General features: G+C 52.8%; 1 protein-coding gene and 1 long non-coding RNA gene across 6 annotated transcripts; one reads left to right on the top strand and one right to left on the bottom strand.

Annotated features, from left to right (window-relative positions):
* Nucleotides 1-55: 55 nt before the first annotated feature.
* On the bottom strand, nt 56-27259 carry CA9 (carbonic anhydrase 9). Of its 2 annotated transcripts, XM_082242089.1 has the most exons (14): nt 27099-27259; nt 20261-20302; nt 19322-19492; nt 7552-7697; nt 6176-6268; nt 5933-5999; nt 5298-5455; nt 4872-5013; nt 2886-2966; nt 2572-2637; nt 1700-1723; nt 1563-1580; nt 1165-1276; nt 56-813 (listed from the first exon to the last, which is right to left on the bottom strand). In XM_082242089.1, the coding sequence occupies exons 1-14, from the start codon at nt 27217-27219 to the stop codon at nt 744-746; spliced, it is 1311 nt and encodes a 436-aa protein (XP_082098215.1). In that variant the 5' UTR covers nt 27220-27259; the 3' UTR covers nt 56-743. The 2 variants fall into 2 exon arrangements, with proteins under 2 accessions (XP_082098215.1, XP_082098216.1); XM_082242090.1 differs by lacking the exon at nt 1700-1723.
* Nucleotides 13420-22635, top strand: LOC309514286. Of its 4 annotated transcripts, XR_014211884.1 has the most exons (4): nt 18259-18937; nt 18982-19308; nt 20294-20391; nt 22510-22635. It is a non-coding gene; the product is annotated as an uncharacterized lncRNA (long non-coding RNA). The 4 variants fall into 4 exon arrangements; XR_014211882.1 differs by lacking the exons at nt 18259-18937; nt 18982-19308 and adding an exon at nt 13420-13585; XR_014211883.1 differs by lacking the exons at nt 18259-18937; nt 18982-19308 and adding an exon at nt 17764-18234.
* Nucleotides 27260-27802: the final 543 nt, after the last annotated feature.

The following is a 27802-nucleotide window of genomic DNA, read 5'->3' as shown; positions in this document are numbered from 1 at the left end:
GCTGGGCATCCCTTCATCAGCCAAGATGCCCACCTGGCACTGCCCTGCAATGCCTCCCTAGCAAGGTGGGAATGGAGAGATGGGTTTCATCCGGCGCTCGGTCCCAGGCTTCCTCCCATTCAGAACCAACCAGAACGAAGACATATTCAGGATGGACAGCAGGAAGGGCTCCTTCTCCAAGGCTAGACATCGCTCCCACTAGACGCAGTGTCAGCAAGCCACCTGGGTGCCTTGAAAGGCGGACTGGACCAAGGCAGGGAGGAGGAGGAGGGGGCCCTCTGTGGCCACAGGGCATGCTGGCTGTGGGCTCCCCATGGAAGGAGAGCAGCTGCAGGGAGGGTCTCCCACTCCAGGGACGTCCTGCACAAGGCCCTTGGTAGCCACAGGGGGCAGCAGGAGGCTGGGCTCAAGAAGCCTTGGGCCTGACCCAGCAGAGCAGCGCCCCCTCTGGTGGGCCAGATCCAGCCGCTGCTGCCCAGGACTGTGGGAAAAGGGAGAGGGGGCTTGCCACTGCTTCACCCAGGAGCCCTTGCCCTTGCCGAGGTCCCTGTGCTGGTGTCCGAAGCGCCTTCCTGCAGGCTTCTGCTCAGTCAAGGGGGCAAGTGCCAGGGCCTAGGCTGTGGGGACACCGTGGGGCTGGGTGCCTGGGTGTCTCCTCCTTGTGGGGTGGGGGCAGGGAGGTCTTCAGACGTGGCAGAGGGAGTCGTGAGAGGCAGGGGGAGAGACACTGCCAGGGCTTCCTTCTAGGCTGCGTTCTCCTCCGTGGTGGCTGCTGTGTAGATGATGCTGGACTTGATGGGCTGAGAATCCCGTCTGCAGGGGGGGAGTGGGAGGCAAGTAGAGGCACATTTAGGACAGAGTTCTTCCCCCTCTCCCCAGCAGCCAGGTCTCCACTGGACCCCTTTGTGCCTCAGACTGCCCTTCCATTGGGGCAGGTCACAGACAGAAGTGGGAAAGGGGAGCAGCTCTTGGGACCCTCCCTGAGAAGTGGGAGAGGGGAGAAAGGCTGAGAAAGAGCACCTGGGAGGCACAGGGGGTCCCCTCAGCCACGTGGGCTCTTGTGGCACCCCTCCCAGAAGGGGGTCCTAGGCAGAAGCCCCAGATCCAGGAGCTGCCCTGAAGGAGCCTCTGCTCCAGGGGCTTGCAATGCCCCTCCCCTCTTACCTGCGGTTCTGGGCCTGGTGCTTGCGGACATAGAGGAAGAAGGCCAGAGCAGTGATGCCAAAGAGAGCTGCAAATATGGCGGCCAACACGTCCCCTGTGGAAAGAGAGCCACCTGTTGGTTCTGTCCTGGGGAAGGTAGCCAAGGGAGGCCTTGAGTGGTGTGAGGGGAGTGAGGGAGGTCCTGCCCTGTCTGGCTGGTGGGGGGGGGGGAGCCCTTCTGAGGCACCTTCCAGGCTTGCATGAGGGGAGCCATGACCCACACATAAAGGATGGCAGTGTGAACCACACAGCCTGCAGGGAAACTGGTGGAGAAGAGCTCTGGCCCCAGACCCCCCAGCAAGAAGGCAGTGAGGTCACAAGCCATAGTGCCCAGGTGGAGCAAGGGATGGGGCACATACCTGTCTGCTGGTCAGCACCTGGAAGCAAAGCAGAAAAATGGGAGTCAGACGCCAGGGAGGGGCAGCTGGGGGGCTCAGGTTGCGGGGGGGGGTGAAGATGGAGGAGGGGAGACACAAGCCCCTAGTTCTGCTCTTACCTGAACTTGAGGCTGGACTCTGACCTAAAACACACAAGACAGTGAATTGTAGGAGGAGCTGTGGTTGTTTTCTTTTATATTTATTAGGCGCTTTGCTCACAAAAGTGTCTCAAAAAAGCTTACGGCAGAGTCTACACACCAAAACCAACAAGAACAAGCCTGCAGAACAGTAAAAACCCCAAAAGCGCCAGTGAAAGGCGTCACCTGCCACACGAAATGGCATAACAGCACTTTAAAAACCCTTAAGTTTCAGAGCCAAATGCCCAGGTAAAAAGGGAGGGAGGAGCCTGGTGCCAAAAAATAGGTAGAGCTTTGATTGATTGATTGATTGATTGATTGATTGATTGATTGATTGCGGGGGGAGAGAGAAGATGTGAATTCCTCCCCTCCCAATTTTCACATGTGCCCACCATGGAGGATTTCCCAGAAGCAACCACACAAAAGCCACAGCAACTGCGTAGCCACAGAGGGAGCTTCACAAGGACCCCATTGCCCCCCCCCCAAACTGTGGGTGGTGCTGAGGCAGTGGCAGAACTTTTGAGGGGTTCATTCACATCTTCTTTGGCAGGAAGAGGAATGGTTTGACTGTTCCCCAAAGAATAGGAGCAAGAGAAAGAAGGGAGGCAGCAGGGGAGGGGCTTATGTAACACACCACCCTGCCCCACATCAGGCCCACATCCTATAGGTTGCAGCTCAGCCCAGATTTTAGCTCCCTGGGCGCCACAGCCAAAGGAGAGCCCAGACAAGCATCAGGGAGGCGGTGGCGGTGGCCAACCCGGCATGAAGAGCAGGGATTTGGGGAGGGAGCAGAGAAGGAAAGGAGCCTGTAGAGAGAGGAAGGGGCAGCACAGCCACCAGCCAGAGAGCCATACCTTCTCCAGAGGCGGGTTCAGGGTCTCTCCCTGAGGCACCATCTGGGGTGTGGGGCTGCCCTCTGCCTGCAAGGAGACCAAGAGCGTCAGACCTGCCCCTCCAGGGCAAGCTGCCCTTCCTCACCCACAGCTGCTTCTGCCCTCCAAAGAGGCAGCCCAAGGGGAAATGCCTGCTGAGCCTGCCAACTGGAGTATCAAGGCAGAGGCATGTCTCCCCTCTGGCCTCCACCCCAGAGGAAGCCCAGAAGCAGAGCTGCCAGCCAGACCTCCCCGCCAGCCCCCGCCCTCATTTTGGGGGCAGCCCAAGGCCTTACCTGCTGCAGATCCTGCACTGTCGCCCCCACCTTCCTCTGCAGGACCATAAGGATCCGGGGCCCTTGGAGACCCCCCCTCACCTGCGGGATTGAGCACAAGGAGCTGGTCAGTGTTGTTTTGTGCTTTTGGTCCTTGTGCTCACTGAAGGCAAGCAGGCAAAGACGGAGCCCCATAGCGAGACCTCTTGGGCCAGGGGAGCCCAGGTTCAATCTCGATTGGTCGCATTTACAGAAAGGGCTGGCAGAGAGTCATTCCTGAAACCTGGAGAGCCACTGCTGCTCTCGGAGCATGGGTCCAGGGGTCTGACCCTGTGACCCTCTGCTTCCTATGTCCCTGGGGCAACCACCTCATCCCAGGGAATCTGCAGCCCTGTGGCCCAACTTCACAGCCTCCAAGAGGAGTGCAAGGGAGTTGCCACAGCTGCGCCTCCAGGGAGCGTGGCTGGATTTGTCATTTGGTGGGGAAAGTAGGGGAGGGTACTGCTCTCCCTGAGCAGAACTTGCAACAGCAACACACATCCCATTACAGACACTTTGGTTTCCCCATAACGGTTTGAATCATAGATGCATAGAATTGTAGAGTTGGACGGGACCGCAAGGGTCATCTAGTCCAACCCTCTGCAAGGAGGAATCAAAGAACTTGCAACCTTGATTTTACTAGCGCCAGGCTCTCACCAACTGAGCTAACCATCAGCCAACCATTCAGGTTGCCTGAAACTGCCCCCCATAGGTGCCAAGTGCCATGCATATCAATGGTTGTCTTTGGAAGGGGGCCATTGTTCTGCACAGCTTTCCTGGGATTGGCGGCTCTGGATGGGCAGGCAGGCAAAGGAATGGTCCTGGGCTTCGCTCAGCTCCATCAAAGGTTTCCTACCCAAGCTTGGTGCTGCTGTCTAATATTAAGAGCCCTTTCACCTGTTCAGTGGCAGTGAGGTCCTCCCTGGCACCGAAGATTCAGGCTTCGTCTGGTATCTCCCCAGCAAAGCCACAGATGCCCTCAAGTGACGTCCAAGCCAGGTGGAGACGGCGGAGCCTGAAACCCTCCTGTGGCTGCTGAGCAACTGCCTGGCAAACAATCCTATCTCTTCCTCCAAAGGACTCCACCTGCCCCCCCCCCCGGCCAGGCCCAGCTGCCAGGTGAGGCACACCTTGGCTTGGGAGGGGAAACCTTCCTGTGACACAACAGCCCATTCAGGGAGACCAGGAAGGAGGGCAAGTGGCGGCCCTGGGAGGGAGGCCAGATCAACAGCCTTGCCTGATAACAAGATTGTCCCACGGCCCGAGGAATCAGGGTCAGACTGTGTGTGTTTTTGTGGGTGGGACGGAGGAGGCTAGGAAGTAGCCAAGGACCAAGGGAGAGAGAAGAGAGGAGAAGAAAGGGCTGTATCTGCCCCAGAGTCATGGACCTCAGTACACAAGAGACAAGGCTGCTCAAGATCACCTTGAATGGAGGGACTGCTCCTCTAATCCAGAACGAGACCAAGGCAGAAATCAGTGGGCGAGAGGAGCTGCTCAAAACTCTGAGAATCATAGAACGGTAGAGTTGGAAGGAACCCCAAGGGTCAATTAGTCCAACCCCCTGCAATACAGCTGCTCCCGGTACAGGGAAGACAAAGTAGCAGAACAAGGAGGAGAAGGAAAGAGGTCAGGGCAGGGAGCTACTAGAAACAAAGACTAAAGGAGAGATAGAAATACTGGTGAGCATCAGGGGATGAAACATCCAAAGAGAGAAGTGGCCGGACTCTGCGGTGGCAGAGGTGTTTCTGGGGAGGCTCTCCACCTGCCCTGCTCCCTGGCCCTCCTTCAGAGGGGATGGAGAACCAGTGGCCATCCAGATGTTGCTGGACTCCAGCCCATAAATCATGAGAGTTGTGCCCCAAGACCATCTAGGGAGCCACAGGCTGCCTTGTTGCTGTTCTACAGAGTTGGAGGTGTGACCGTCCTGAGGCAGAGCTCTCAGCTAAGCCCAGCAACAGGCTCCCTTACCAGGTGGTTGAGCCCCTTCTGGGCTGTGGAGCATCGGGAAGCTGGCCAGGACACTCCGGCCCTGCAGACTCTGAGGCAAGCGGAAGTTGTCTTGGATCAGCTCGTCCTCATCTCCATGAAGGGTGTCCTCCAGCAGAGAGATCTGAAATGAGAAGGCACAGGTCATCGAGATGGAACATCCGACAGAAAACAACACTCCCAAGGATCCAAAGACAGACCTACTGTAGAGGAGAGTCCAGCAAATCACAGAATCATAGAATTGTAGGGTTGGAAGCTCTCCCCAGGGTCATCTAGTCCAACTTCCTGCAATGCAGGAATCACAGCTGGATCACCAGACCACACCCAGTGATAGAGAAGCAAGGCAACATGCAGGGAACCGCCTTCCTACAAGACAACCCCTCTGCATGTTCCTCCACCCAGACAGACCTGATCTGGGGACAGCTGAATTGTCTGGTTAAAGATCGTCCAGTTCACCGTCTGGTAACAAGGTGGAGTGGTCAGTGAGCCATTATAGCGGAAGTAGCGACTGAGGTCGTCAGGAAGGAGCTTGGCTACATCAAAGGCAGGAATCCAGGTTTCTTCTCCTGGGAAAGGAAAGGAGGGGAGGGTGGTCCATAGCAAAGGGACCCAGAACATCCGCTTTGTTAGACGGCCCCAGAGAGTTCCAGTAACAAGTGTGTGTGAGAGAAAACACAATGCACAATCTAACACACCTCACGGGCCTTTTTCCTAAATGGACAAACCCTAAACATTGTGGCCTCTCCTCCTAGGGGAGCTGCTCCAGCCCCAAAATATCTCAGGTCCCAAAACATCACGAGGTGTGCCCCCCCCAAAAAAAGTGCAAATGCAAAGCTGTGTTGCAGAGCCCCTGCCCAAAGGGGCTGGAGCCCAGGGAGAGGCAGCCCTGACTCCCCATGGACCAGCACCCACTCTGCACCCACAGAGCCTGGCAGGAATCTTGATTTCCCTAGACGAGGCAAAGCAAAAGCAGCCCAGCAAGAGCTGACAGGCTGGATGAGCACCTTCTGCCCGTGGCTCCTTGCAGCACCCCTTGCTCTTACCTTCCTCATGGACATCATTCAGATGTTCAAGGATGTGCTGATATGGCTCGTTTTCCTCTGACCCAACCTGGAATGGCAGTGGAAAGGGCTCTTGAGAGCTCTGAGTGGGGGCGTTTGCACCTCTCATGAGCTGGTGCTGGTGGATGTCTCCAACGCAGCCCCCTCCCACTGCCCCAGAGCGCAGGAGGAGCTGCTCAGACCCCTTGCACGGCTTCATTTGCCCCCTCTTTCTGCCACCGTCACCTGCAGAAATGCAGCCAGCACAGCCAAGCCTCCGGGCTCGACCAGCGCCTCCTGGATGGTGTCAAAGTGGGAGCTGTAATAAACCACATGAATCTGGAAGCAGAAAGAGAGAAGAGCCATGAGTCCCTCAAAAGTCCCATCTGGACCTTCTCCAGCAGCTCAAGAAGTCAGGCAGTGTTTCACTTCATACAGTATGTTTATAGAATGGTATTATGATATTGGTAGATTTATTTTCCTATATTCCTCCAGGGATGGCCATCCTACTTTCAGGATTTCTTCCTGAGGTGCAGAGGCATCTAGCTGGCAGCTTTGGGGCAAAGAATGCCGGATTCAATGGACCATTAGCTGAATTCAGCAAGTTTTCAGCTGGAAAGTCTATGCAAAACCATCTATGGCTCCGACCGGGTGGAATGCTCTGTCCCAGGAGACTAGGGCCCTGCAGGATTTAACCTTCTTCCATCGGGCCTGTAAGACAGAGCTATTCCGCCTGGCCTTTAATTTGAATTCAGCCCAATCTTTTATTTCCCTCCCCCCCCCCTTTAATGAAGATTACCTGCTTTGGGACCCCACAGCTAATTCTCCCCTGGCCTCCTTGCTGGCCCAAGTAGGACTAATTCACCCAGCTAGCCCTGGTGACTATCTAATGCTTATTGGATGGATTTCCCCCAAATTGATTTTTGAACTTTGAATTTTATTGTTATTTGTGTTTTTATACTGTTATTTTATGATGCTTCTATGTTGTATTACAATTAAGTGCTTTAAATTTGTTGTTAGCTGCCCTGAGCCCGGTTTCTGAACAAGGAAGGGCGGGGTATAAATATATTATTATTATTATTATTATTATTATTATTATTATTATTATTATTATTATTATCTATAAACCCAAAAGGTGAAATTAATGGCTGCTATTTTAAAAATATAAATACCTGTGCTTACCTGATATTATTATTTGTACTGTCATCGTGGTCATTATTATATGACATCATACAATATTTTTATACTATTCGATTGCAATACTGCCCTCATTGTTATGGATTAGACTGGACTGGGGAGCTTCCCTCCGAGGCATTTTTTTGGGGGGGGGCTGTAAATGTCATAAATCCAGCTGTGCTGCCCCCTCCACCGCCAAGCCCTTCCCTGACCCTGCTGATGCAACCTTTGGGCCCCCAGATCAGCCAGGGGCCTGGGGGGGTCACCAGCACCCCCTCCTGTCAGGTCTGTGGATCAGGAGGACTGGGGATTCTTTTGGGGGGGCTGTCATAGTTTTTATTTATTCAAACTACTCACAAGCCACCTGTCTGCATGAGACCCCCTCAAAGCAGCCAAGCAAGAGGCCAGAAGCAGGCGGGAGCCGCGCAAGGCGCAGTGGGACTTACCTCCCCAGCATAGCGGTGCCCATCCACTGTGTGCTCAGAGCCGGGCTTCAGGGCAGACCCCCAGTGCAGGTGCAGCTGGGCAGCCTGGTATGGCTGTGGGAATCCCCCGCCGGTGAGGGTCAAATTCCTGGGCAGGTCGAGGACCACTGTGGGGGGGGGGTAAAGTGGAGAGACACTCAGGATGAGAGGCTGCTGCTTCCTTCTCCTTCTTTGCACGCTGGAGACAGAGCTTCCCTCCTTGGCATCCTTTGCACCAAGGGCACCGCTCAGGCAAAACTCACAAGGCGCCTGAGGGCAGAAGGCTCTGCTGCTCAGCTCCTGCTTCTGGTTGGCGAAGGGGAGAGCAGGATGCTGGAATGGATGGGTCCTACTGGGCCTGATCTAGCAGGGCTCTTCTTATGTTCTGAAGTGCCTGCTGGGCACCTCATCCACATCGTCTTCTCACCAAAGGGAAGCCTAGAAACAAGGAGGACCTGAGTGCAAGTTCAGCCACTCTCCCCCCAGCCATTGGCATTCAGAGGCACTGACTGCCATTACTCTGGGCAAAAGTTGTAAGGAAAATGGGCGGGGGGGGGGGCACACAGTGAGTTCCGTCAGCTTTTCTGTCTTCTCTGCAGGCCGCTGCTTGCACTGCACAGGGAAGTCAGTCAGAGGAGGAGACCCACTTCCGACAGACGGCACAGTTTGGGCAGAAGTGCTGGCACTCGCACGCTGGAACAAATCTGAGGCATCCAGGAATAGGTGTCTGCAGGTGGCATTGCAATGGCAAATAATAGTAATAGTGCCACTGTATTCTGCTCTGGTCAGACCTCACCTGGAGTACTGTGTCCAGTTCTGGGCACCACAGTTCAAGAAGGACACTGACAAACTGGAACGTGTCCAGAGGAGGGCAACCAAAATGGTCAAAGGCCTGGAAACGATGCCTTATGAGGAACGGCTAAGGGAGCTGGGCATGTTTAGCCTGGAGAAGAGGAGGTTAAGGGGTGATATGATAGCCATGTTCAAATATATAAAAGGATGTCACATAGAGGAGGGAGAAAGGTTGTTTTCTGCTGCTCCAGAGAAGCGGACACGGAGCAATGGATCCAAACTACAAGAAAGAAGATTCCACCGAAACATTAGGAAGAACTTCCTGACAGTAAGAGCTGTTTGACAGTGGGATTTGCTGCCAAGGAGTGTGGTGGAGTCTCCTACTTTGGAGGTCTTTAAGCAGAGGCTTGACAACCATATGTCAGGAGTGCTCTGATGGTGTTTCCTGCTTGGCAGGGGGTTGGACTCGATGGCCCTTGTGGTCTATTCCAACTCTATGATTCTATGAAATGTATTCCCAGGTGCCTCCCACCCGCCACTGGGTGAGGGTCTGCAGCCGGCCTAATTCCACACCCCTGACCCCACACAGACCTTTGCATCCAAGGGATGGGGTGAGATTAAAAATTCCCCATCTCATTTGGATACTTTGACTTCTTTGCCAAATTGATAGAAAGAGGCACCGGTTTCTGGGGTGGGAAACTTGGCGGGTGGCCCCTTCTCCTGCCTCTTTTTGAGAGCTACAGCTGCTGCTTTTGTGGCAGAGGCAAGACCTTCCGGCAAAGACTCTCTGGGCTGCGCAGCAGAGCTCCTTGCACTGCCTCTCTCTCCAGGAAGAGGAGCAGGAGGCTGGGACTGTGGCAGAAGGGGCTGTTGGTTCTGATTTATTCATTGATGTATGTAAATCTGTGGTAATTTAAACTTCCTTGTACAGTGGTACCTCGGGTTAAGAACTTAATTCGTTCTGGAGGTCCGTTCTTAACCTGAAACTGTTCTTAACCTCAGGTACCACTTTAGCTAATGGGGCCTCCCACTGTCGCTGCGCGATTTCTGTTCTCATCCTGAAGCAAAGTTCTTAACCCAAGGTACTATTTCTGGGTTAGCAGAGTCTGTAACCTGAAGTGTCTGTAACCTGAAGCGTCTGTAATCTGAGGTACCACTGTATTGCTTTTTATCAGAATGAGGGTATGTACTTGCAAGTAGCAGCTATTATTCAGAGTATGCAGAAATGGACTCTCCAGCTGTCTTCTAACTTAAGATATTTCTCTCTCTCTGTGTCCCTCTGATTTTGGGGTTTTACATCTCCAGGAGAAAATTCTGTAGCCTCAAAGAGCTCCCATGGAATTGGGCAGCCACAAGGAGGAGGAACACTCCCCCCCCCCGCCCTCCTGGTCCCTAGGCATCCATCCCTGCCCCCCCTCAGTCCATGGAAGCCCAGCTGAAGGGAGGAGAAGATCAAGAGGCTTCTCAGAATAGAAATAAGTGAAGGAGGGCCTGAGGGCAAAGGCACAGCTTCAGCAATGAAGGAAGGAAACTCGACTACTGGCCAAGAGCAAGAAGATGTGGGCCCTTTTCACTTGCCTGAACAATCATGGCCCTTCCTTCCTTCTTTCCTTCCTTCCTTCCTTCCTTCCTTCCTTCCTTCCTTCCTTCCTTCCTTCCTTCCTTCCTTTTTCTTTCTTTTACAACAGGCTCTTGTCACTACAGAGCCCTGCTCAGTCTGCAGCCCACAGGAGTTTCCAGATTCGCCTCTGCTTCCTGCCTATGCAATCGCTTTGCAAGGGCACCTGTGCATTTGTTCAGCTTTGCTCAACTTTCTATTCTTTTCCACTCCTGTCACCAACAATGTTTGCAATCTGCCTCATATTTGCATCAGTCAAACATGTTGAAGGCAAATACTTTGCATTCCTCCATCCAAACCAAACTGACCCAGAGTAGACTTTTTTCAGACTTTGCTGGACTCCAATCCACTCAAAAAATAGGCAGAGAGGAAACCTGCTTTGCTGCACAGCACATTGTGAAAGGAGATCATGAGCAGAAAGATGACATAGCTCAGCAGTAGAGCCATCTACAGTATAGTACAGTGGTACCTCGAGTTACAAATGCTTCAGGTTACAAACTCCACTAACCTGGAAGAGTTACCTCGAGTTGAGAACTTTGCCCCAGGATGAGAACGGAAACCATGTGCCAGCTGCACAGCAGCAGCAGAGGCCCCATTAGTGAAAGCACACCTCTAGTTAAGAACAGTTTCAGGTTAAGAACATACCTCCAGAACGAATTATTTTCGTAACTAGAGGTACCACTGTACTGTGGATCTGCCCCCCCCCCCGTTACAATTCAGAGGGTCTCCCCTCAGAAGGAGCCTCTGTCTCCAGTGACTTCATGTGACGGTGGCAGTGACCCTGGTCCCATCCCTGGAGATGGCTGAGAGCAAATGCCAGGGAGAGTGGGCAGGGTTTTCTGAGCAGACGGGCCAAGCTCAGCACGTGGTCTTTCTAAGGCCAGAGCAACCTGGCAATGGAAAACTTGTCCAATTTGTCCAGGGATCAAATTGCTTTGGCTGCCACATCTGCTGGAGAGAGTCCCAGCTCCTTATCAGTTTGTTTCCCCCACCCCACCCCCTGCCAAGAAAGGAGGTGCCCACATCTTCCCAAACGCAAGACTAGCCAACAAGCAGGGAGCTCAGCTGGCAGCAGGTGTTTGTCCTTAGCAGATCACACCCAGAAGAGCAGGGATCCACTTCCTGCGCCACCGCTGGCTTCAGTGAGCCAGAGTGAAAAGGTTTGGCAAAGAAAAGAGGCTGCTCTTATCCTGCCCCCGCCCAACAACCAGCACAATAGGCTTGAAGGGACTTTGACTCTTGCCTGACCAGAACACAGGCTGGCTAGGGGAGCAGGCAGAGCCCGGCACCCCCTATCCCCAGGAGGCACGCGAGAGGCATTTGCCCATTCACAGAGGAAGCACCTTGGTTGCTAAGGGCGTGTCCACATTTGAGCATTACTGAGCTGCTCCTCCGCTCTCTCTCTGGCCACAGCCCCACAGATTTGAATCTGCCTACGAGGAGCAACTTTGATCTTCTGAACCCAAGCAGCCAGCAGACACTCGATACCATCTCATTGGTTGACTTCATTAAGTACCACAGGGCAGGGAGGTGGAGAGCAGTGCCTTATCTGGTGCATTCCTTGCCCCACCATTTAGACCCCTCAGATCTGCCTGTAGAATCACCAGGAAACTGCACAGGCAAATTGTGTGAATGTATTACCGGTAATTGACACAGTAAACTCTGGTCTGAACAAGGCCTCTTTTTCTGAGCCAGGCTAAACAGTCCTTCCAACACCCTCACTGGAAAAACTCCTGCTTTGAGAGAACAAATGGATCCAAGACAGGCATCCCCAACCTTTGGCCCTCCAGATGTTTGGGACTACAATTCCCATCATCCCTGCCCACTGGTCCTGTTAGCTAGGGATCATGGGAGCTGTAGGCCAAAACATCTTGAGGGCCGCAGGTTGGGGGTGCCTAGTCTAGGACAAAAGCTTTGCTGAGGTTACAACACAGTGATGCTGTACACAATATCTCCAATATGCAGTATCTCCAAATCTGGGAGAGTTGTGTACAAGTGTTAACCAAATGAAAAACAACAAAGACAGAAGATAACTGTCAAAGTCTTCAAATTATTGTGACCTCTCTATTAGCTGCGGTAGGCAAAATTCTTGCAAGAATCTTAGCAAACCATCTCCTAACTATATCTGAGGCTTCCCTTCCTGAATCCCAAAAAGGTTTTCAACCTTCTAGGGGGACAGTGGATATGATTTTCACTGCTCAACAGCTTCAAGAAAAATGCAGAGAGCAAAACCAACCCCTGTATATGGCGTTTATTGACCTGACTAAGGCCTTCGACACTGTAAATCGTACTGCCCTGTGGACTTTCCTTCTGAAAATCAGCTAACCATATAAATTGTGAACATCCTTTGGCTCTTCCAAGATAATATGATGGCAACAATCACGGATAACAATGCCTCTCAAAGTCAACCATTCACAGTGGGATCAGGCGTTAAACAAGGATGTTGTAGATAGGTAGCCGTGTTGGTCTGCCATAGTCAAAATAAAAAAATTCCTTCCAGTAGCACCTTAAAGACCAACTAAGTTAGTTCTTGGTATGAGCTTTCGTGTGCATGCACACTTCTTCAGATACGGTTCAGATAAACAAGGATGTGTTATCACCCCAACTCTATTATTCCCATTGCCATGATCCTACACATCGTTGAAGGGAAACTCCCCTCTGGTGTAGAAATCATATATCTAACAGATGCAAAGCTCTTTAATCTGAGCAGGCTGAGTAAGGTTACTGTAAGGTTACTGTAATTTCCGCCATAGAGCTTCAGTATACTGATGACAATGTAGTGTGCACGCTCAGAGGATGACCTCCAAGCAATGCCAGAAGATGTTTTCTGCTATGGGGAACTGGGGCACTGCCTCCCCCCAGCCCACACCTTGAGCCTAGTCTTCCTCACCAATCCCCCCCAACCATAACAACTGACTTTCTGCTCTCTCTCATGTCTTTCTTGGGGTCTGCACTGCCGTGCCCAGACTCCATTCCAAGCATGTCTCTGTTGCAGGAACCCCCCACCCAGTCATTCAGTTTGTAGAAACACCACACACACACACACACACTCACAAAGAATGCTTCTGTTATAAATCCATAGAAAATCAGCCATACATCAGATCTGTACCGTTCCACTTTTATTTTACACCATGAAGGAAGGACTATGAATGGGGGGAGACTGGACACAAGGCAGCCATAATCCCCCGAGCCCACAGTGAGCCCTACCCAGTTGGCATGCCAACCTTGATGGTCCTAGACAGAAGATCATTACAATCACAAAGGACCTGCATATGGGACTGAAACAAAGGACAGTGACCAGCCCTTCCCTCAGGGCAGGAAACAGTGAACTCCTCTTCATCCTCTGGAAAGTACTCATGGGGAAAGGAGGAACCGGCCAGGTGACAAGACACTCAGGTTACCACCACAACTCCTCCCTCAACCCCTCCTCTTTGTGATGTATCAATGATGTAGTCTTATGGGTGTAGCAAGAGGGATTAGTAGCTAATAAAAGTTGGGGTTCTCTCTTGTTTGGGGCTTCCATCTAGTTCCACCTTGTGGCAGGTGGGAGTCCTGTTGCGACAGTCTTCAATAAAGACCAAGCCTACTGGCTGCTGTTTTGCTCTGGTCTTCCTGGCTGGTGTCCTTGTTTGTTTGTTTTTGTCCAAGGGAGCCCTCAGATTTCTCCGTTAACATCGTTATGTGTGTATATAATAGAGCAAAGCAGCCCTGTGGGCCTACCCCCATCTCCACCTGCCTGGGCTAAGACCAGGGGGTGATCCCTATTTGAGGTGAAAGATGTGGTGTGAGGGCCCTCAAAAGGGCCTTTCCAGTGGTGGCTCCTTGTGTGCAACTCTCTCCCTACTGGGGGGGGATCTGGCCTCATCTCTTTGTAACTTCAGGAAGCTGGTCAAGGTGCATCTTTTTGAGAGGGGAATTGGGCAACCATGGGCAGGAGTTTCAGGGTCACTGCTTCTGGCAAGAATTGTGAACCAGTGACTTGTTGCTGTGTGTCTTACAATGTTTTGTGTGGCCTTATTTAGTTGCTTTATTGTAAATGACACTCTGGTCTGTGCAAGGGGGCCTAAATACAGTGGTACCTTGGGTTACAGACGCTTCAGGTTACAGACTCCGCTAACCCAGAAATAGTACCTCGGGTTAAGAACTTTACTTCAGGATGAGAACAGAAATCGCGCGGCAGCAGCAGGAGGCCCCATTGGCTAAAGTGGTGCTTCAGCTTAAGAACAGTTTCAGGTTAAGAATGGACCTCCAGAACGAATTACCATATTTTTCGCTCTATAACACGCACCCAACCATAACACGCACGTAGTTTTTAGAGGAGGAAAATCCGTAGGCATGTCACCCGTAGGCATTCCCTCCATAACACGCACAGACATTTCCCCTTACTTTCTAGGAGGAAAAAAGTGAGTGTTATGGTGCAAAAAATACAGCAAGTTCTTAAGCCAAGTTACCACTGTACATGAATTAGACATCAATCCCATTGAGCTCAATGGCGCTTCCTCCTGCCACGTAAAGGATTGCAGCTCAGCGGTCTTTGCGATGGGGAGGATGAGGAGACCACACTAGGAGTCAGCTCTGCCCACTGGGACCTTCAGCTCCACCCCCCACTGTTGCCCTTCCTGGCACTCCACCGGGACCCACAGACAGTTTCTGCCTGGGTTCCAGCAGACGTCCCCTCGTGATCTGACGAAACAGACTTGCTCCAGGCCCCCCCCCGACTTGCATAAACACTTTTGCTCACTCTTCCTGAGGCATTTGTGCCTCCCCCCCCCGCTTTCTGCACATGCTCAGCCCCCCTTTCTCCCACAATGCCCCTTGAGTCATCAAAAGGCCCTTTGTGCGGTTGCTGCATCCACCGTAATCATTTTGCCTCTCTTTATTTTCGGTGACCTTTTTGGGTGTGGAAAAGCGGCCACCGCCCCCTGACTGGCTTTCCACCTGCAGCCGATTCCTCTCACTGAGCTTCCTTTACACTTTCGTGTTATAAAAGAAGAGAAATGATTCATGAGCTCAGGTATCCTGCCCTCCCCACTTCCTGGAGCATGGGCTGTTTTATGTTTCTCCTCAAATGGCAGCTATTCCAGCCCTACAGTCATCCCACATCCGAGAAGCGCCTTGCAGAAAGTGCCCAGCCAGCCCTCTCTTCCTTGTCTTCACAACAGCCTGGCGAGGCAGGAGAGTCTGCGTTCAGGGCATGGCCAGGACGGCCAGAGCACTGGGGGGAGGCCTTTGGGGCAATTCAGCCCCAGTGAGACCTGCGTGCCCCCTCCTTGGGCTCACTTTCTCTATTGCCTCCTGGACGAGCATTAAAGACCCTTTGCTGGCACTGAGTCTTTAGGCTCCTCAGGTAAACAGATACACAACAGAAGAAGCTTTTGAAGGTTGGAGTCTGTCAGGTGCAGCTAGAGGCTTGATTCCCAAAAATGTATTCCTGCTTCTATGCATTCACTAGTTTCTAAGGAGCCTCAACCTCCCTCCCCCCACTGCTGCTTTTGCAAAAAGGTATTATCAGTCATCTGAGTATCTGCAGTAAAACACGAGAGCCCCATTCAGAGCTGGGTTTGCCCTGGAGATATTAATCACGCAGAGGAGGAAGGTGGGGATGAACCTGCTTGCCCAACACCCTCCCTCGCCTTCCTGGTTGTCCTCCAAGAGGCAGAGGGTCAAGCCACTTTGAGCAGAGAGACTCCGTGGATCCTGTTGGCTCCTCACGCATTTTAGAGCTCGGGGGGGGGGGGGGCCAGGGCTCCAGAGTGCACAGGCAGCCCCCGGGAGTTCAAGAGGCTCCCTGCTGCCTATGGGAGAGTAATGAGGGGGGGGAGCCCTCATCCTCCCTCCCCCATATGACTCACTTTGAACAGAGGAAGACTTTGCAAATGGGTGGAGCTGATCCTTAAAGAGCCCCAAAAGTCCTTTCTTCTGTGTGGAGGTTACAAGAATAATTCTGCTTGGCCCAGCAAAAAAGAGGAGGAGGAGAAGAGGGTAGAAGGGTAGAAGGGTGAAAGCACAAGACAGCCAGAGGGATTTCCCTACATTGGGAGCACCATACTGCTCACAGCATCTGCTCCTTCTTCTGCCTGCCGACCAGTCAGCCAGACACCCTTGAAACTAGCAGCACAAGAAGGGGCAAGATGGCAGGAGACACCAAGGCCACTTAGCCTCTGGGATGCTGTTGAATCCAAGCTGCAAGCCTGCTCCTTCCCTGTCTAGGGCAGGCTGCCTCCCCACCTCTCAGATGTGAGAACCCAGGACACATAACACCGGTCATTTCTGGATTCAGCTTAAGTTTATTAGCCCTTCTCTGCCTCCAGGCCCTGCTCTAAAACCTCAGCTGCCTCTCCTGATTCAGATGGAGCAGAGAGATAGAGCTGGGTGTCATCTCCACTCTGACACTCCCAGAAGCTTAATATAGATGTTAAAGTCCACAGGGAACAAGATGGAACCCTTTGGGACACCACAGGGCAACTCAAATGACACTGAACTGTAGCCTCCCATGACTACCCTGGAAACGGACCCGGGAGTAAGAGTGGAATCACTGAAGCAGTGTCCCACCTCCCTGAGACGCACCAGAAGTATCAAAAGCCACCATCTGCTCTCAAATGTGTCATTTTGGCGCAAGGGGCTGAAGGTCTCTCAGTTCCAGGTGGCCTCGCATGATGCTGATTATTTGGATCCATTCCATCTCAGGCCTCGTTATGCTATGAAAACCACTTTGCTGGTCCTGATGGACGACTTATGGCAAAGGATGAAGGGGGGGACAAGGGGCACTCCTGTTGTCTCTCCTTCACCTCTTAGTGGTTTCGATACCCTCAATCACAGCAACTTTCTGGTCAGCTGTCTGGACTGGGCTTTGGCTTCACAAGGTCCCAGCCCTTTCAGGACGAGCCTTTTCAGAATGATGGAGCCTGGGGAGGAGGCATTTGCTCTGCCCCATGCCCCCTAGCTTAGGGGTCCACATCTATGCTTTTCAACCTCTACATGAACTGCTGGGAGGCTGTCATCCCAAGGTTTGTGGTGCAGCATCCCACATGCAGCTTGGCTGACAGGTGAAGAAGCACTGTGCATCAGCTTCAGCCCACCTGGAAAGGTCTGACCTAGAAACTGTGACCTACACCGGAGTCACATCCAGGCTTAACTACTGCAATGTGCTCTGCATGGAGTTGCTCTGAAAGGCAGTTTGGAAACTTCAGCTGGTTCCAAATGTAGCCACTAGAGCAGAGGTGGTTTTAGGGCAGTGCCACCAATTTTCCCGCACTGGGTGCCAAACTAAGGGGGTGTCACATGTTGCAGGAACCCCCCCCCCAATCATTCAGTTTGTAGAAACACCACACACACACAAATCAGCCATACATCAGATCTGTACCGTTCCACTTTTATTTTACACCATGAAGGAAGGACTATGAATGGGGGGAGACTGGACACAAGGCAGCCATAATTCCCCAAGCCCACAGCGAGCCCTACCCAGTTGGCATGCCAACCTTGATGGTCCTAGACAGAAGATCATTACACTCACAAAGGACCTGCATATGGAAGTGGATTCAGGACAGACTGAAACAAAGGACAGTGACCGACGGCCTCGGTCCAGTATACCTGAAGGAGCGTCTCCACTTCCATCGTTCTGCCCGGACACTGAGGTCCAGCACCGAGGGCCTTTGGGTGGTTTTCTCGCTACGAGAATCCAAGTTACAGGGAACCAGGCAGAGGGCCTTCTCGGTAGTGGCGCCTGCCCTGTGGAATGCCCTCCCACCAGATGTCAGGGAGATAAAAAACTACCAAACTTTTAGAAGACATCTGAAGGCAGCCCTGTTTAGGGAAACTTTTAATGTTTAATAGGTTATTGTATTTTAGTGTTTTTTTGGAAGCCACCCAGAGTGGCTGGGGAAACCCAGCCAGATGGGCAGGGTATAAATAATAAATTATTATTATTATTATTATTATTCCCTCAGGGCAGGAAACAGTGAACTCCTCTTTGTCCTCAGGAATGTAATCATGGGGAGGGGGAAAGGAGGAACTGGACAGGTGACAAGACACTCAGGTTACCACCACAACTCCTCCCTCAACCCCTCCTCTTTGTGATGTATCAATGATGTAGTCATGATGTAGTCTAGGGGTGTGGCATGGGGGATTAGTAGCTAATAAAAGTTGAGGTCTCCTTTTGTTCAGGGCTTCCATCTTGTTCTACCTTGTGGCAGGTGGGAGTCCTGTTGCAACAGTCTTCAATAAAGACCAAGCCTCCTGGCTGCTGTTTTGCTCTGGTATTCCTGGCTGGTATCCTTGTTTGTTTTTGTCCAAGGGAGCCCTCAGATTTCTCTGTTAACACACAGCTATGACAAAGTGAATTAAGCAGAATGGCTGGTGAAAGATGGGGGCTCCCCAAATTTTGGCCTTGCATTGGGGGCTGCTGAAATTTGAAAGACCACCTCTGACTAGATCTTTGCGAGGAAGAGAAGTGGTCAGCTACTGTAACCCCTTCTGCTGTCCTGGCTCTGTCCTGCCTTCTGGTGCATTTCTGAGCCCAATTTAAAGTGATGGCTTTAGCTTTTAAAGCTGTAAACCGTTTGGGCCCAAATTATCTAATGGCCTGCCTGCAGCACACACTATCAGCCTTCCCATGGGCTGAAGCCCTCTCTCTGCATGCGCCCAACTCCTAGCTCAGTGCTGTTGGTGTCCATGAGAGAGAGGACTTTCCCTGTGGTGGCCCCCATGCCTTTGGAACTCCCTGCTGGTGGTTCTGAAGCAGACTTGGCCGCCCGTTCACCGTTGGGGAGGCGCTGAAGTTTCTCTTATGACCAGCCTGTCCTTGAGAAATGCCCTCTGGCTCAGACTGTGGGTTGCTGAGCTGTGGAAAATGTTATAATTGCTTGGCTGAATATCTTTATTGGTTTTTTTATCTTGGGAAAGTGGGGGATGGGGAGGAAATGGAAGTTTTTTCTTTTTGTGTGTGCTGTTGATCCTTTTGTAAATGTTGACTGTTGCAAGCCCCCTTGGACAGGCGCTTTAAGGAAAGGGCTGAGAAACATTTTAAGTGAATAAACCATTGAATAATAAGAAGGGTTGGAGTGGAGCATGACAGCCACAGGTTGGAATCTAGGTTCAGCTATGAAGTCCCCTGGGGGGGCTTCCCCCTGGCCGGGGGGAGGGGAGACATAACTGGAACATCAACAGAGAAGCCGCTCCACCTGCCAAAGGCTGCCTGGACTTCGCCATAGTTGGAAGCTGTGCCAACCTGTGGGGGTGCCCCTTGCCAGCCTCATGAAAATCCCAAACGGTTGAGGTGCCAATGCCTCCCTGCCCACTGGTGTTTCCTGGGTGTGGCTGGGCATGGGCAGGTAGGGGTCTCACCTGTGTGTCCATTGTTCTGGAGGCGGAGCATCTCCCTGGGAGGCAGGCTGTAGTCAGGCAGCAGGATGGGCCCCAGCTGGGGACTGAAGAGGGCGGCCCCCGTCTCAATGTTGATGGGGGACTGCATGTGGCCCCCGCAGTGGGGGAAATCAGAGGCCCACTCTGCCTTGTCTGAAAGAGGAGGGCAGGCATCAGGGGAGGGGAGGGGTTTTCCTTCTAGCTGCTTGTGGCCCATCTTGGGGGTTGATGAGGTCGACCTTGAAGAAGCCCTTCACTCTCATCCTGATGTTGTTGGGGGATAAACTAAGAGGCCATCAAGGACCCCAGAGATGAGGGGCAAGAGGGTCAGCTTCTCCTGTCTTGCCCTTGTTGCAAAGTGGCTTCCTGGCGCCTGCTTCCCTGCTATCACTCCCCCCCCCCAGCTGGGCCCCACACACCTCCGCGCTGAGCCAGGCCTTCAAGGGCACGTGCCAAGGTTGCTCTCCTCCCCAAGGCAAACCGGCTGAATCTCAGAAGCAGCCGGTTCCCACAGGGCAAAGTGCCAGCAGAGGCACCTGAGCTTCCTGCTGGGGGAGGAGGGGGCCAAGGAGTGCCAGAGCCACGGAAGGAGGCCCTGGGGGCCCAGCCTCACGGGAGATGGTGGCACCTGTTCTGCGGCTGCAGAGGACTCCAGGTCCACCGCTGTGCCCGACTGAGCTGGGGGACCAACAGGACTGACTGGCAAGAGGTCTTTGCCCCCACTCTCATTTAGCCAGACCCAGACCCACCCATGCAGGCCTTGGGGTGGTGCTGATCAGGCCCATGGAGAGCAGGGCAGCTGGCTCTGCGTGAGAGGGAGGGAGCAGGGAGCTGGCTAATCATTAAACCCCACAGCGTCTGTTTTCTGGCCAGAAGCCTAGAGGAGAGAGGGAGGGGGCAGCCTTCACGGCCAGCCTTTACCTGCGTAGCTCCAGTGACTGTGTCCATGGCCAGGAGGAAGACCTGGAAAGAGAAAGGAAAGCTAGGGATCAGGAAGTCTGAAGGTTCTCCAGCAAGGCTCAACAGCTGCTTTACCGGCTCCCATCCTCCTGGTGAGCCTCTGGTGGAGGAAGGGGATATTACTGGGTCAGGCATTATCCTGGGAAAGGGTCCTCTACTCCCATCCCATGCAACCCCACTGCATGGCAGAGGGGGGAGAGTGCCAGGAGCCTACCAGCCCCTACCTGGTAAGGCAGCTTGGCTACCAACCAAGTTACCTACCTACCTAGGCCAGGTATAATCCTGCTTGCCTCCAAAGGGAGGCCAGGTGGTCCAGAGAAGAGAGGTGAGTGGCTGCTCCTCCCTCCCCGCCCTTCCCCCTCCCCTGCTCAGGTGCACTCCACACCTGGCTCCGTTTCTATGGTGATGGGGAGGCCAGGTCCCCATAGCCAGCCAGGCAGCCTCATGAGGGTGGCAGAACTTGGTGTCAATGTATTGCAGGAGAGGCAAGTGGAAGAATATATGGGAGCCTTTTATGGCTCTTTTCTCATGCCGAAAGTTTTTCACACACATCCTCTCAGTAACTCTTACAACCCTGTAAAGTAGCCCAACAGGATTATTCTTGTCCTGCTGAAGGAACAATGGGAGGGAGAGATTCTTGCGAAAATTCCCCTCTTGGGTCCACGACTGAGCTGAGATTTCCCCTGGAGGGCTTCTGGGCAAGCACTCAGGCACTGCGGCCCCCTCCCATGAGGCTGTTGGGGCACTTTCAGTTCTTAGTTCAGGGCCCTCTGTTTAGATGGCGGTTCCTTCCTAATCTCCTGCATGACTGCAAAGAAAACTCTGGGCTGTGCCCACTCCCAGATCAAGCAGGGAAGACCCCCCGCTCTTGGCTCTGCACTATCTGCAACCCCATCTTTTGCCCTTTGGAAATCTGCTGCTCCTGGAGCTCCACATACACCCTACTCGCCCTTGACCCACATGTTCCCTACATGCCAAACCCTTAGAAACCAAGAGGAAGGCCAGGTACAAGACTTGAACACAGTTGCCCAGTTTTGAGAGTCTGTTCTGATCAACAGGTGTGCCCTCTGTTGCAGAGAAAACTGCCTTCTATTCCCTGCACCCCCCAGCTCAGCATTGCCTCCACTGACTAGCAGGTGGCTCTTTCCCATTCCTACCTGGAGATGACATGGGGGACTGGACCTGGGGCAGAGGCTACCCTTAGGCAGATGGATGCAGCTGCCCCTGGAAGCAAAACAGCCTGGACTGTCCCTATTGAAACCTCCTGCACACAGCACAGGAGGCTGCCTGATACTGAGTCACATCCTTGGGTCCATCTAGGCCAGTGTTGTCCACATTGACTGGCAGCACTGGGTCTCTGGGGTCTCAAGTAGAGAGTCCCTCCAAGCCCTATTCATTGGACTCCTAACCACCCTACCCTGGCCTTTCCCCCACCTGCATTCAGACTTGGGGATGTAAGAAGGAACAATAACATCATCTGGGAGGTGGCACTGAAACCACCTGAGGCATTTCCTCTAGAAGGAGTGAGGATTAAGCAAAGCTGAGCACTAGAATGTGCCAAGGACTCCAAAGCAGAAATGAAAATATTATTGCAAAAAGATGATGGGGTTGGGGGATGAGTGGAGGCTCCAGTGGCAGAAGGGACTGAACCATTTTACTGTGAAAAGATGAAAGCTCTAATAAAATCGACACCTAAAAAGGATGGGGGGGGGCAGGTGGCCTTCAGCCCCCCTCCTTGGCAGCTACTTTGCTGAGTGCTTCCTCTGCAACCTCCTGCTCAAAATAAAAAAAAATCCTTCCAGTAGCACCTTAAAGCTACTGGAAGGAATTTTTTTATTTTGACTATGGCAGACCAACACAGCTACCTATCTGTAACTGGAACCTCCTGCTCAGAACAACTTCCCCCACCAAATCGTTTTGAATGAATTTCAAAACAGTAACCAATACAAAAAGGGGGAAAGCAAGTTTCTCAGGCATACAAAAGCTAAATAAATAAAAGTCATTAGGATCGAAGAGCTTGTCCTCTCTCTCTCTCATGGTGTAGCCGTACTGTAGTAGTAATAATTTCCCCAGCCACTCTGGGCAGCTTCCAACACATATAAAAATATAATAAACATCAAACATTAAAGACATCCCGATACAGGGCTGCCATAATACCAAACAAATTATAATACACTATATCATTTACTTCTTTACTTCCTTTGTTACAGGATATGGCTGGTGGGCAACAAACACACACCTCTGGTCTATACAAGCCAACTGCACCCGGAACTGGAGGTTCTTCCCAGACCCTTGCTTCATTATTTGTATATACAATAAAATAATGCCAGATTTCATGGAAATTGTCAAGTGCTTTTTGTTTTGTCCACATGACACTTAATTTGTGTGATAGTGCTTCCCCAGTAAGGCTGTTTGCCAAACTATGTTATCTCACTGGTTCATATCTGGAGAATTTAAGTTTTCCAGTTTCTGGCTATGGCTGTATGTGCTGCTGGTAAAAGACATGTTACAAGCTCTTTGCTTTTTAACTGTTCAATTTCTTCCATTTATAAATTAAGCATAGCTAATGCGGAAGAAAATGGAACACCCTGAGATGTAATTAGTGAAATTTTCTGAAAAACATTTTTCCGTTCAGAACAACTTGTGCCACACATAATAATCCCCTCCTGGCAACCTGGGCCAGGAGTTCATGTGCCTGATGGATAGAGCAGTGCCTGAGGGCTGGGAGTGGGCCAGATTCCTGCAAGTCCCCCCCCCCTGCTGGTGGCACAGACTGTAATGTGCTTCCTCCCTGCTCACCCACCCCAAGGGTGTACACACATGCCAGGCCCCTCAGGGGGCCAGTGTCTCTCTTCCCACAAGCCCCACACGGACATGGCTGAGCCTGCTAAAGAGACGGGTGCTGGTGTCTTTCAGTGGTTCCAAGAGTGGACTGCAGGTGCCTCTTTAAGCCTTGCTCAGCAGGCCTTAAGCCGCCACGAGGCCCACCGCAGGTTCTAGGGTGAAGCTGCCAGTGCACCCCAAGGTCTCCTGGAACTGCCCCAAGAAATGCCAGAGATGTCTTGGTTGTGTGGCAGAAGTGACTGGCAGAATCCGAGACCAGGGAGAAGAGTCGGTGAAAGAAGACTGGAAGAAATTCAAAGACTACTTACAGAAACATTGTAAAATTAATGAATGTTAGAAGGATGTTGGATAGAAACTAAGCGGTTTCCAGCTGTAATGCTTTAAGAGATATGAAAAAAAGAGAGGTTTTATAAATGGGTAAAAGTTTAATGGTAAGGATTTGCTGAACTAACAAATCAAACTGGAATACAAAGAAGGGAGGTATGAGGAGGTCCGAGGAAATAAGTGTATGGAAGTTATGTTATTGAAAATTAATGTGTGTTTTTAACTGTTTTTTATTTTGTATGCTTATTTTTCTTTTTTCCTGTTATATCTTAAAAACTCTTAATAAATATCTTTAAAAAAAAAAAAAAAGATGTCTTGGTTGTGACCAGTCTGCTTCCTCTCACACCAACCAGAGAGGCCATTTACTGCTCACATGAGTAAGTAGGTACAAGGTGGATTGTGGGAGGTCTGGGATATCTTGGGCTAAATGCAAAAGCCTTTGAATGTGTTGACCACAGCAAACTATGGCAAGTTCTTAAAGAAATGGGAGTGCCTGATCACCTCATCTGTCTCCTGCGAAATCTCTATGTGGGACAAGAAGCTACAGTTAGAACTGGATATGGAACAACTGATTGGTTCCAAATTGGGAAAGGAGTACGGCAAGGCTGTATATTGTCTCCCTGCTTATTTAACTTATATGCAGAATTCATCATGCGAAAGGCTGGGCTGGATGAATCCCAAGCCGGAATTAAGATTGCCGGAAGAAATATCAACAACCTCAGATATGCAGATGACACAACCTTGATGGCAGAAAGTGAAGAGGAATTAAAGAACCTTTTAATGAGGGTGAAAGAGGAGAGCGCAAAATATGGTCTGAAGCTCAACATCAAAAAAACGAAGATCATGGCCACTGGGCCCATCACCTCCTGGCAAATAGATGGGGAAGAAATGGAGGCAGTGAGAGATTTTACTTTCTTGGGCTCCATGATCAGTGCAGATGGTGACAGCAGTCACGAAATTCAAAGACGCCTGCTTCTTGGGAGAAAAGCAATGACAAACCTAGACAGCATCTTAAAAGCAGAGATATCACCTTGCCAACAAAGGTCCATATAGTTAAAGCTCTGGTTTTCCCAGTAGTGATGTATGGAAGTGAGAGCTGGACCATCAAGAAGGCTGATCGCCGAAGAATGGATGCCTTTGAATTATGGTGCTGGAGGAGACTCTTGAGAGTCCCATGGACTGCAAGAAGAACAAACCTCTCCATTCTGAAGGAAATCAGCCCTGAGTGCTCACTGGAAGGACAGATCGTGAAGCTGAGGCTCCAATACTTTGGCCACCTCATGAGAAGAGAAGACTCCCTGGAAAAGACCCTGATGTTGGGAAAGATGGAGGGCACAAGGAGAAGGGGACGACAGAGAATGAGATGGTTGGATGGTGTTCTTGAAGCTACTAGCATGAATTTGATCAAACTGCGGGAGGCAGTGGAGGACAGAAGTGCCTGGCGTGCTCTGGTCCATGGGGTCACGAAGAGTCGGACACGACTAAACGACTAAACAACAACAACAAATGCAGGAAACAAAAGCAAAAGGTTTGTGCAGAAACGGTAGCATAATGTAGTTCCAACTCTTTGCTGCTTCGTTAAAAAAGACGATTCAGTGGGGAAAGCAGTGGCCTCACCTGGAATGGAATGGCCTTTGAGCTAGGCAAGAGCAACAGCGTCAAGGATGCTGCTCAGCTCCTCACAAGACAAGCAGCTGCGGTCCGCCCCCTTAGCACCAGGGTCCCACCATAAGGAGCAGGCTGGAGGGGAGGACAGAGGAACTCCCAGTGTTGAGGCTTAGAAAAGGGGGTTGGGAGTATCATAATCAGACCAAGTGACTGAAGCAGGAGCTGGGGAGGGGCAGAAGCAGCACCCCCAGGAGCTCCAGTGTTTCACCTCCCAGAGCTCTGCCTGAGAGGAAGCCTATGGATTTCGTCCTATTTGTGGACCTCGGGTAGGAGCCCATCCCGCCTTCTTGAGAGCTTTCTCCTGAACACGTGTAGCAACACTTACTTAACCAAGCCCCACCAGCTCCAGTTGCTGGAAGAAAATGCCTCTGCGGTTTCCCCCTGAAACCCACAGGATCAGGCTTCCTGATCCCTGGGGTGGAGATGGGAAAGAAAAGCCGGCTTTAAGCCTCTCCCTCCCCTCGAGGTTGACTCACTGTACGTCGGTGGACCCGTCAGTCGCTGCCGCGCCAATGAAGTGGGATGGGGAGAACGTTTCAGTCGGCAATTAAACCTTTAGTTGATTAACCAACTTAATAAATTGACTGAACCTGAAGCTCTCTTGTATTTTGCATTACCTGAAGGCTCTGCATGCCGCCCCCCCGTCCAGGGAGCTCAAATCGACCCAATTTTTATTTAAAAGCAGCGGGAGCCCCCCTCGCCCCAGCCCCCAGGCATTCAGGCGAGGTCCCTGACGGAGCCCGCCTGCTCCCCTCCCCGGCTCCCCGCACGCGGCTGGAGGTGGAACAACCAGACCTGGGCAGAGTATTCAGGTTCTGCGTTCAGATCTTCCTTCAAGGTCAATTTCCTGATACAGGATTATCCCAAAACGGCCATCAAAATGTAGCAGCTAACCCATACCTAAAGCAGCTTTAGCCTCCGCGAAAAAAGAAGCCGAGAACTTTTCAGCCGACCTCCTCGGGAGCCTCGGCACAGCCCGGCTGCCTCTTGTCCGGGGCTCCTCGAGAGAAAGAAGCCTCGGGGGCAGCAGCGCCGGGCGGGGAGGGGGCGCCGCGCCGCCCAAGGGCCCCTCCCCGTGGCCCGACTAACTTTGTTCCTTAACTTGGGGATGGCACAAGCAGAAAGCCCAGAAAGCCCCGCGGGAAAGGGAGGGGGCTGCCGGGGGACGCGGGCCAGTCTTTGCCTCTCCGGCTCCCCAAACTAGACCACCTCCCCCCTCTCTCCCCCAGCCATTGTTCACAGAGGCCTCAGGCCGGGGGGGGGAATGGGGGGAGATGCCTCGGGAGGGAGGGAGGCGAGGAGGCTTCCCGGCGGAGAGGCGCGTCGGGGCCCCTCCACAGCTGGAGCGGGACTCCCAGGACCCCGGGGGGGGGGGACGACGCCCACCTAGATTCCCTCCCGATCAGGATCCTCCGGACCCCGCAAGCCAAGCCAGCTAAACAGACCAGCATCCGCGCCTCCCCTCGCCCCCCTTTGTTCACTCCTGGCCGGCCGCGTTGCTGCGCTGCTCTGGGCGCGGCGTGGGGGCCGCTGGTACCCAGGTGATAAAGCGAGAGCAGGATGGAGTCCCGGGAGGCACTTTCCTTTCCCGCCGAGAAGTCGAACCGACTGGGAGGGAGCAGAGAGCGAAGGGCCCTCTGAGCATGTTCAGAGGCATCCTCTTCCGCCGGCGCCTGGAGGTCGCGTCGGCATTCTCGGCCCCTCCCGGGGCGACCTCCGGCTCCGGCCCCGGGAGTAAAGGCGAGGTTGGAGCCGGAGGTCGGCACCAGAGCAGCAGCGGCACGCCGGGCGGTCCCTGGCGGAGCGGCTCTCCCTTCTCCACGCGCCCTCCATCCCGGGGGGAGATGCACTTGCCCCCGGGGCGGGGCCTCCCTTGGGGGTCCCTCGGAAGAGCGGCGGCTCTACCACGTCTACACGGGGATGGGGGGCGGACCTGGGGGCTTCAGCCGCAGTGTTGACCCACCTGCCTCCGAGTGGGGCCCCTCCGCGTCCTCTTCGTGGGCATGGGCGGCGGCCCAGGCGAGCAGGGCGGCCAGCAGGAGGAGGCGGCTGCGGGGCAGCCCTCGCCAGTCCCGGGGGCGCATCGTCCTCGCTGCACGCGGCTCCCTCCACGCCTGGCCGAGTGGGACCGGCAGGCGCTCAGGACGGCCGACGGGGCGGGCGCGCCCTTTTATAGCCAGGACCTGTTGCTGCTACCGCCGCCTCCTCCGGGGAGCCCCGCGGGCTGAAAGCGCCCCCTCCTGGCTCTGGGGGACTATCTCCCGGCTGAGCCTGGGAGCTCTGCCCTGCCCTGCCCTGGTGCCGTTCTTCCCAGGGCTCGCCAGGACACCCTCCGCCATGGTCGCCCCTGAGACGCACCAGCCGGCTTACTCCTCTCAGCTGCTCCTACAGAGCCTCTCTTTGTCTTAAAGGCCCCTTCGGAGCTTGGTAGCCACCAGTCTAAATAACCCACAATGACCCAGAGTCTCCAATAGAACATTGCTCTGCTGCATTGTGGGGCACCAAAGAACCTTAGCTCAGTTGCAGAGCATTTGCCTGCTTTGCATAGGGAGCTAAGCAAGCAATGATGCAGTTACTGGGACACTGAGCTTGTTTGGCAATGCAAGAGGTGGTTGCCTGCAGTTCCAGGACATGCTGCAGACAGAAGAGTGACCAAAGTGGTTCTTG

Source organism: Podarcis vaucheri, assembly GCF_965113315.1.
Source record: "Podarcis vaucheri genome assembly, chromosome: 11".
Classification (NCBI taxonomy): domain Eukaryota; kingdom Metazoa; phylum Chordata; class Lepidosauria; order Squamata; family Lacertidae; genus Podarcis; species Podarcis vaucheri.
This window is presented reverse-complemented; position numbering and strand designations above follow the sequence as displayed.

Bases quoted from the DNA above. Each gene is read 5' to 3' on its own strand.
- CA9 (XM_082242089.1), bottom strand. From the start codon at position 27,219: ATGCGCCCCCGGGACTGGCGAGGGCTGCCCCGCAGCCGCCTCCTCCTG. The intron at 19,493-20,260 runs GTAAAGGCTGGC...CTCCTCTTTCAG, and splicing joins CAGTCACTGGAGCTACGCAG to ACAAGGCAGAGTGGGCCTCT. The intron at 6,000-6,175 runs GTGACGGTGGCA...CTGCCATTCCAG, and splicing joins TGCTGGCTGCATTTCTGCAG to GTTGGGTCAGAGGAAAACGA.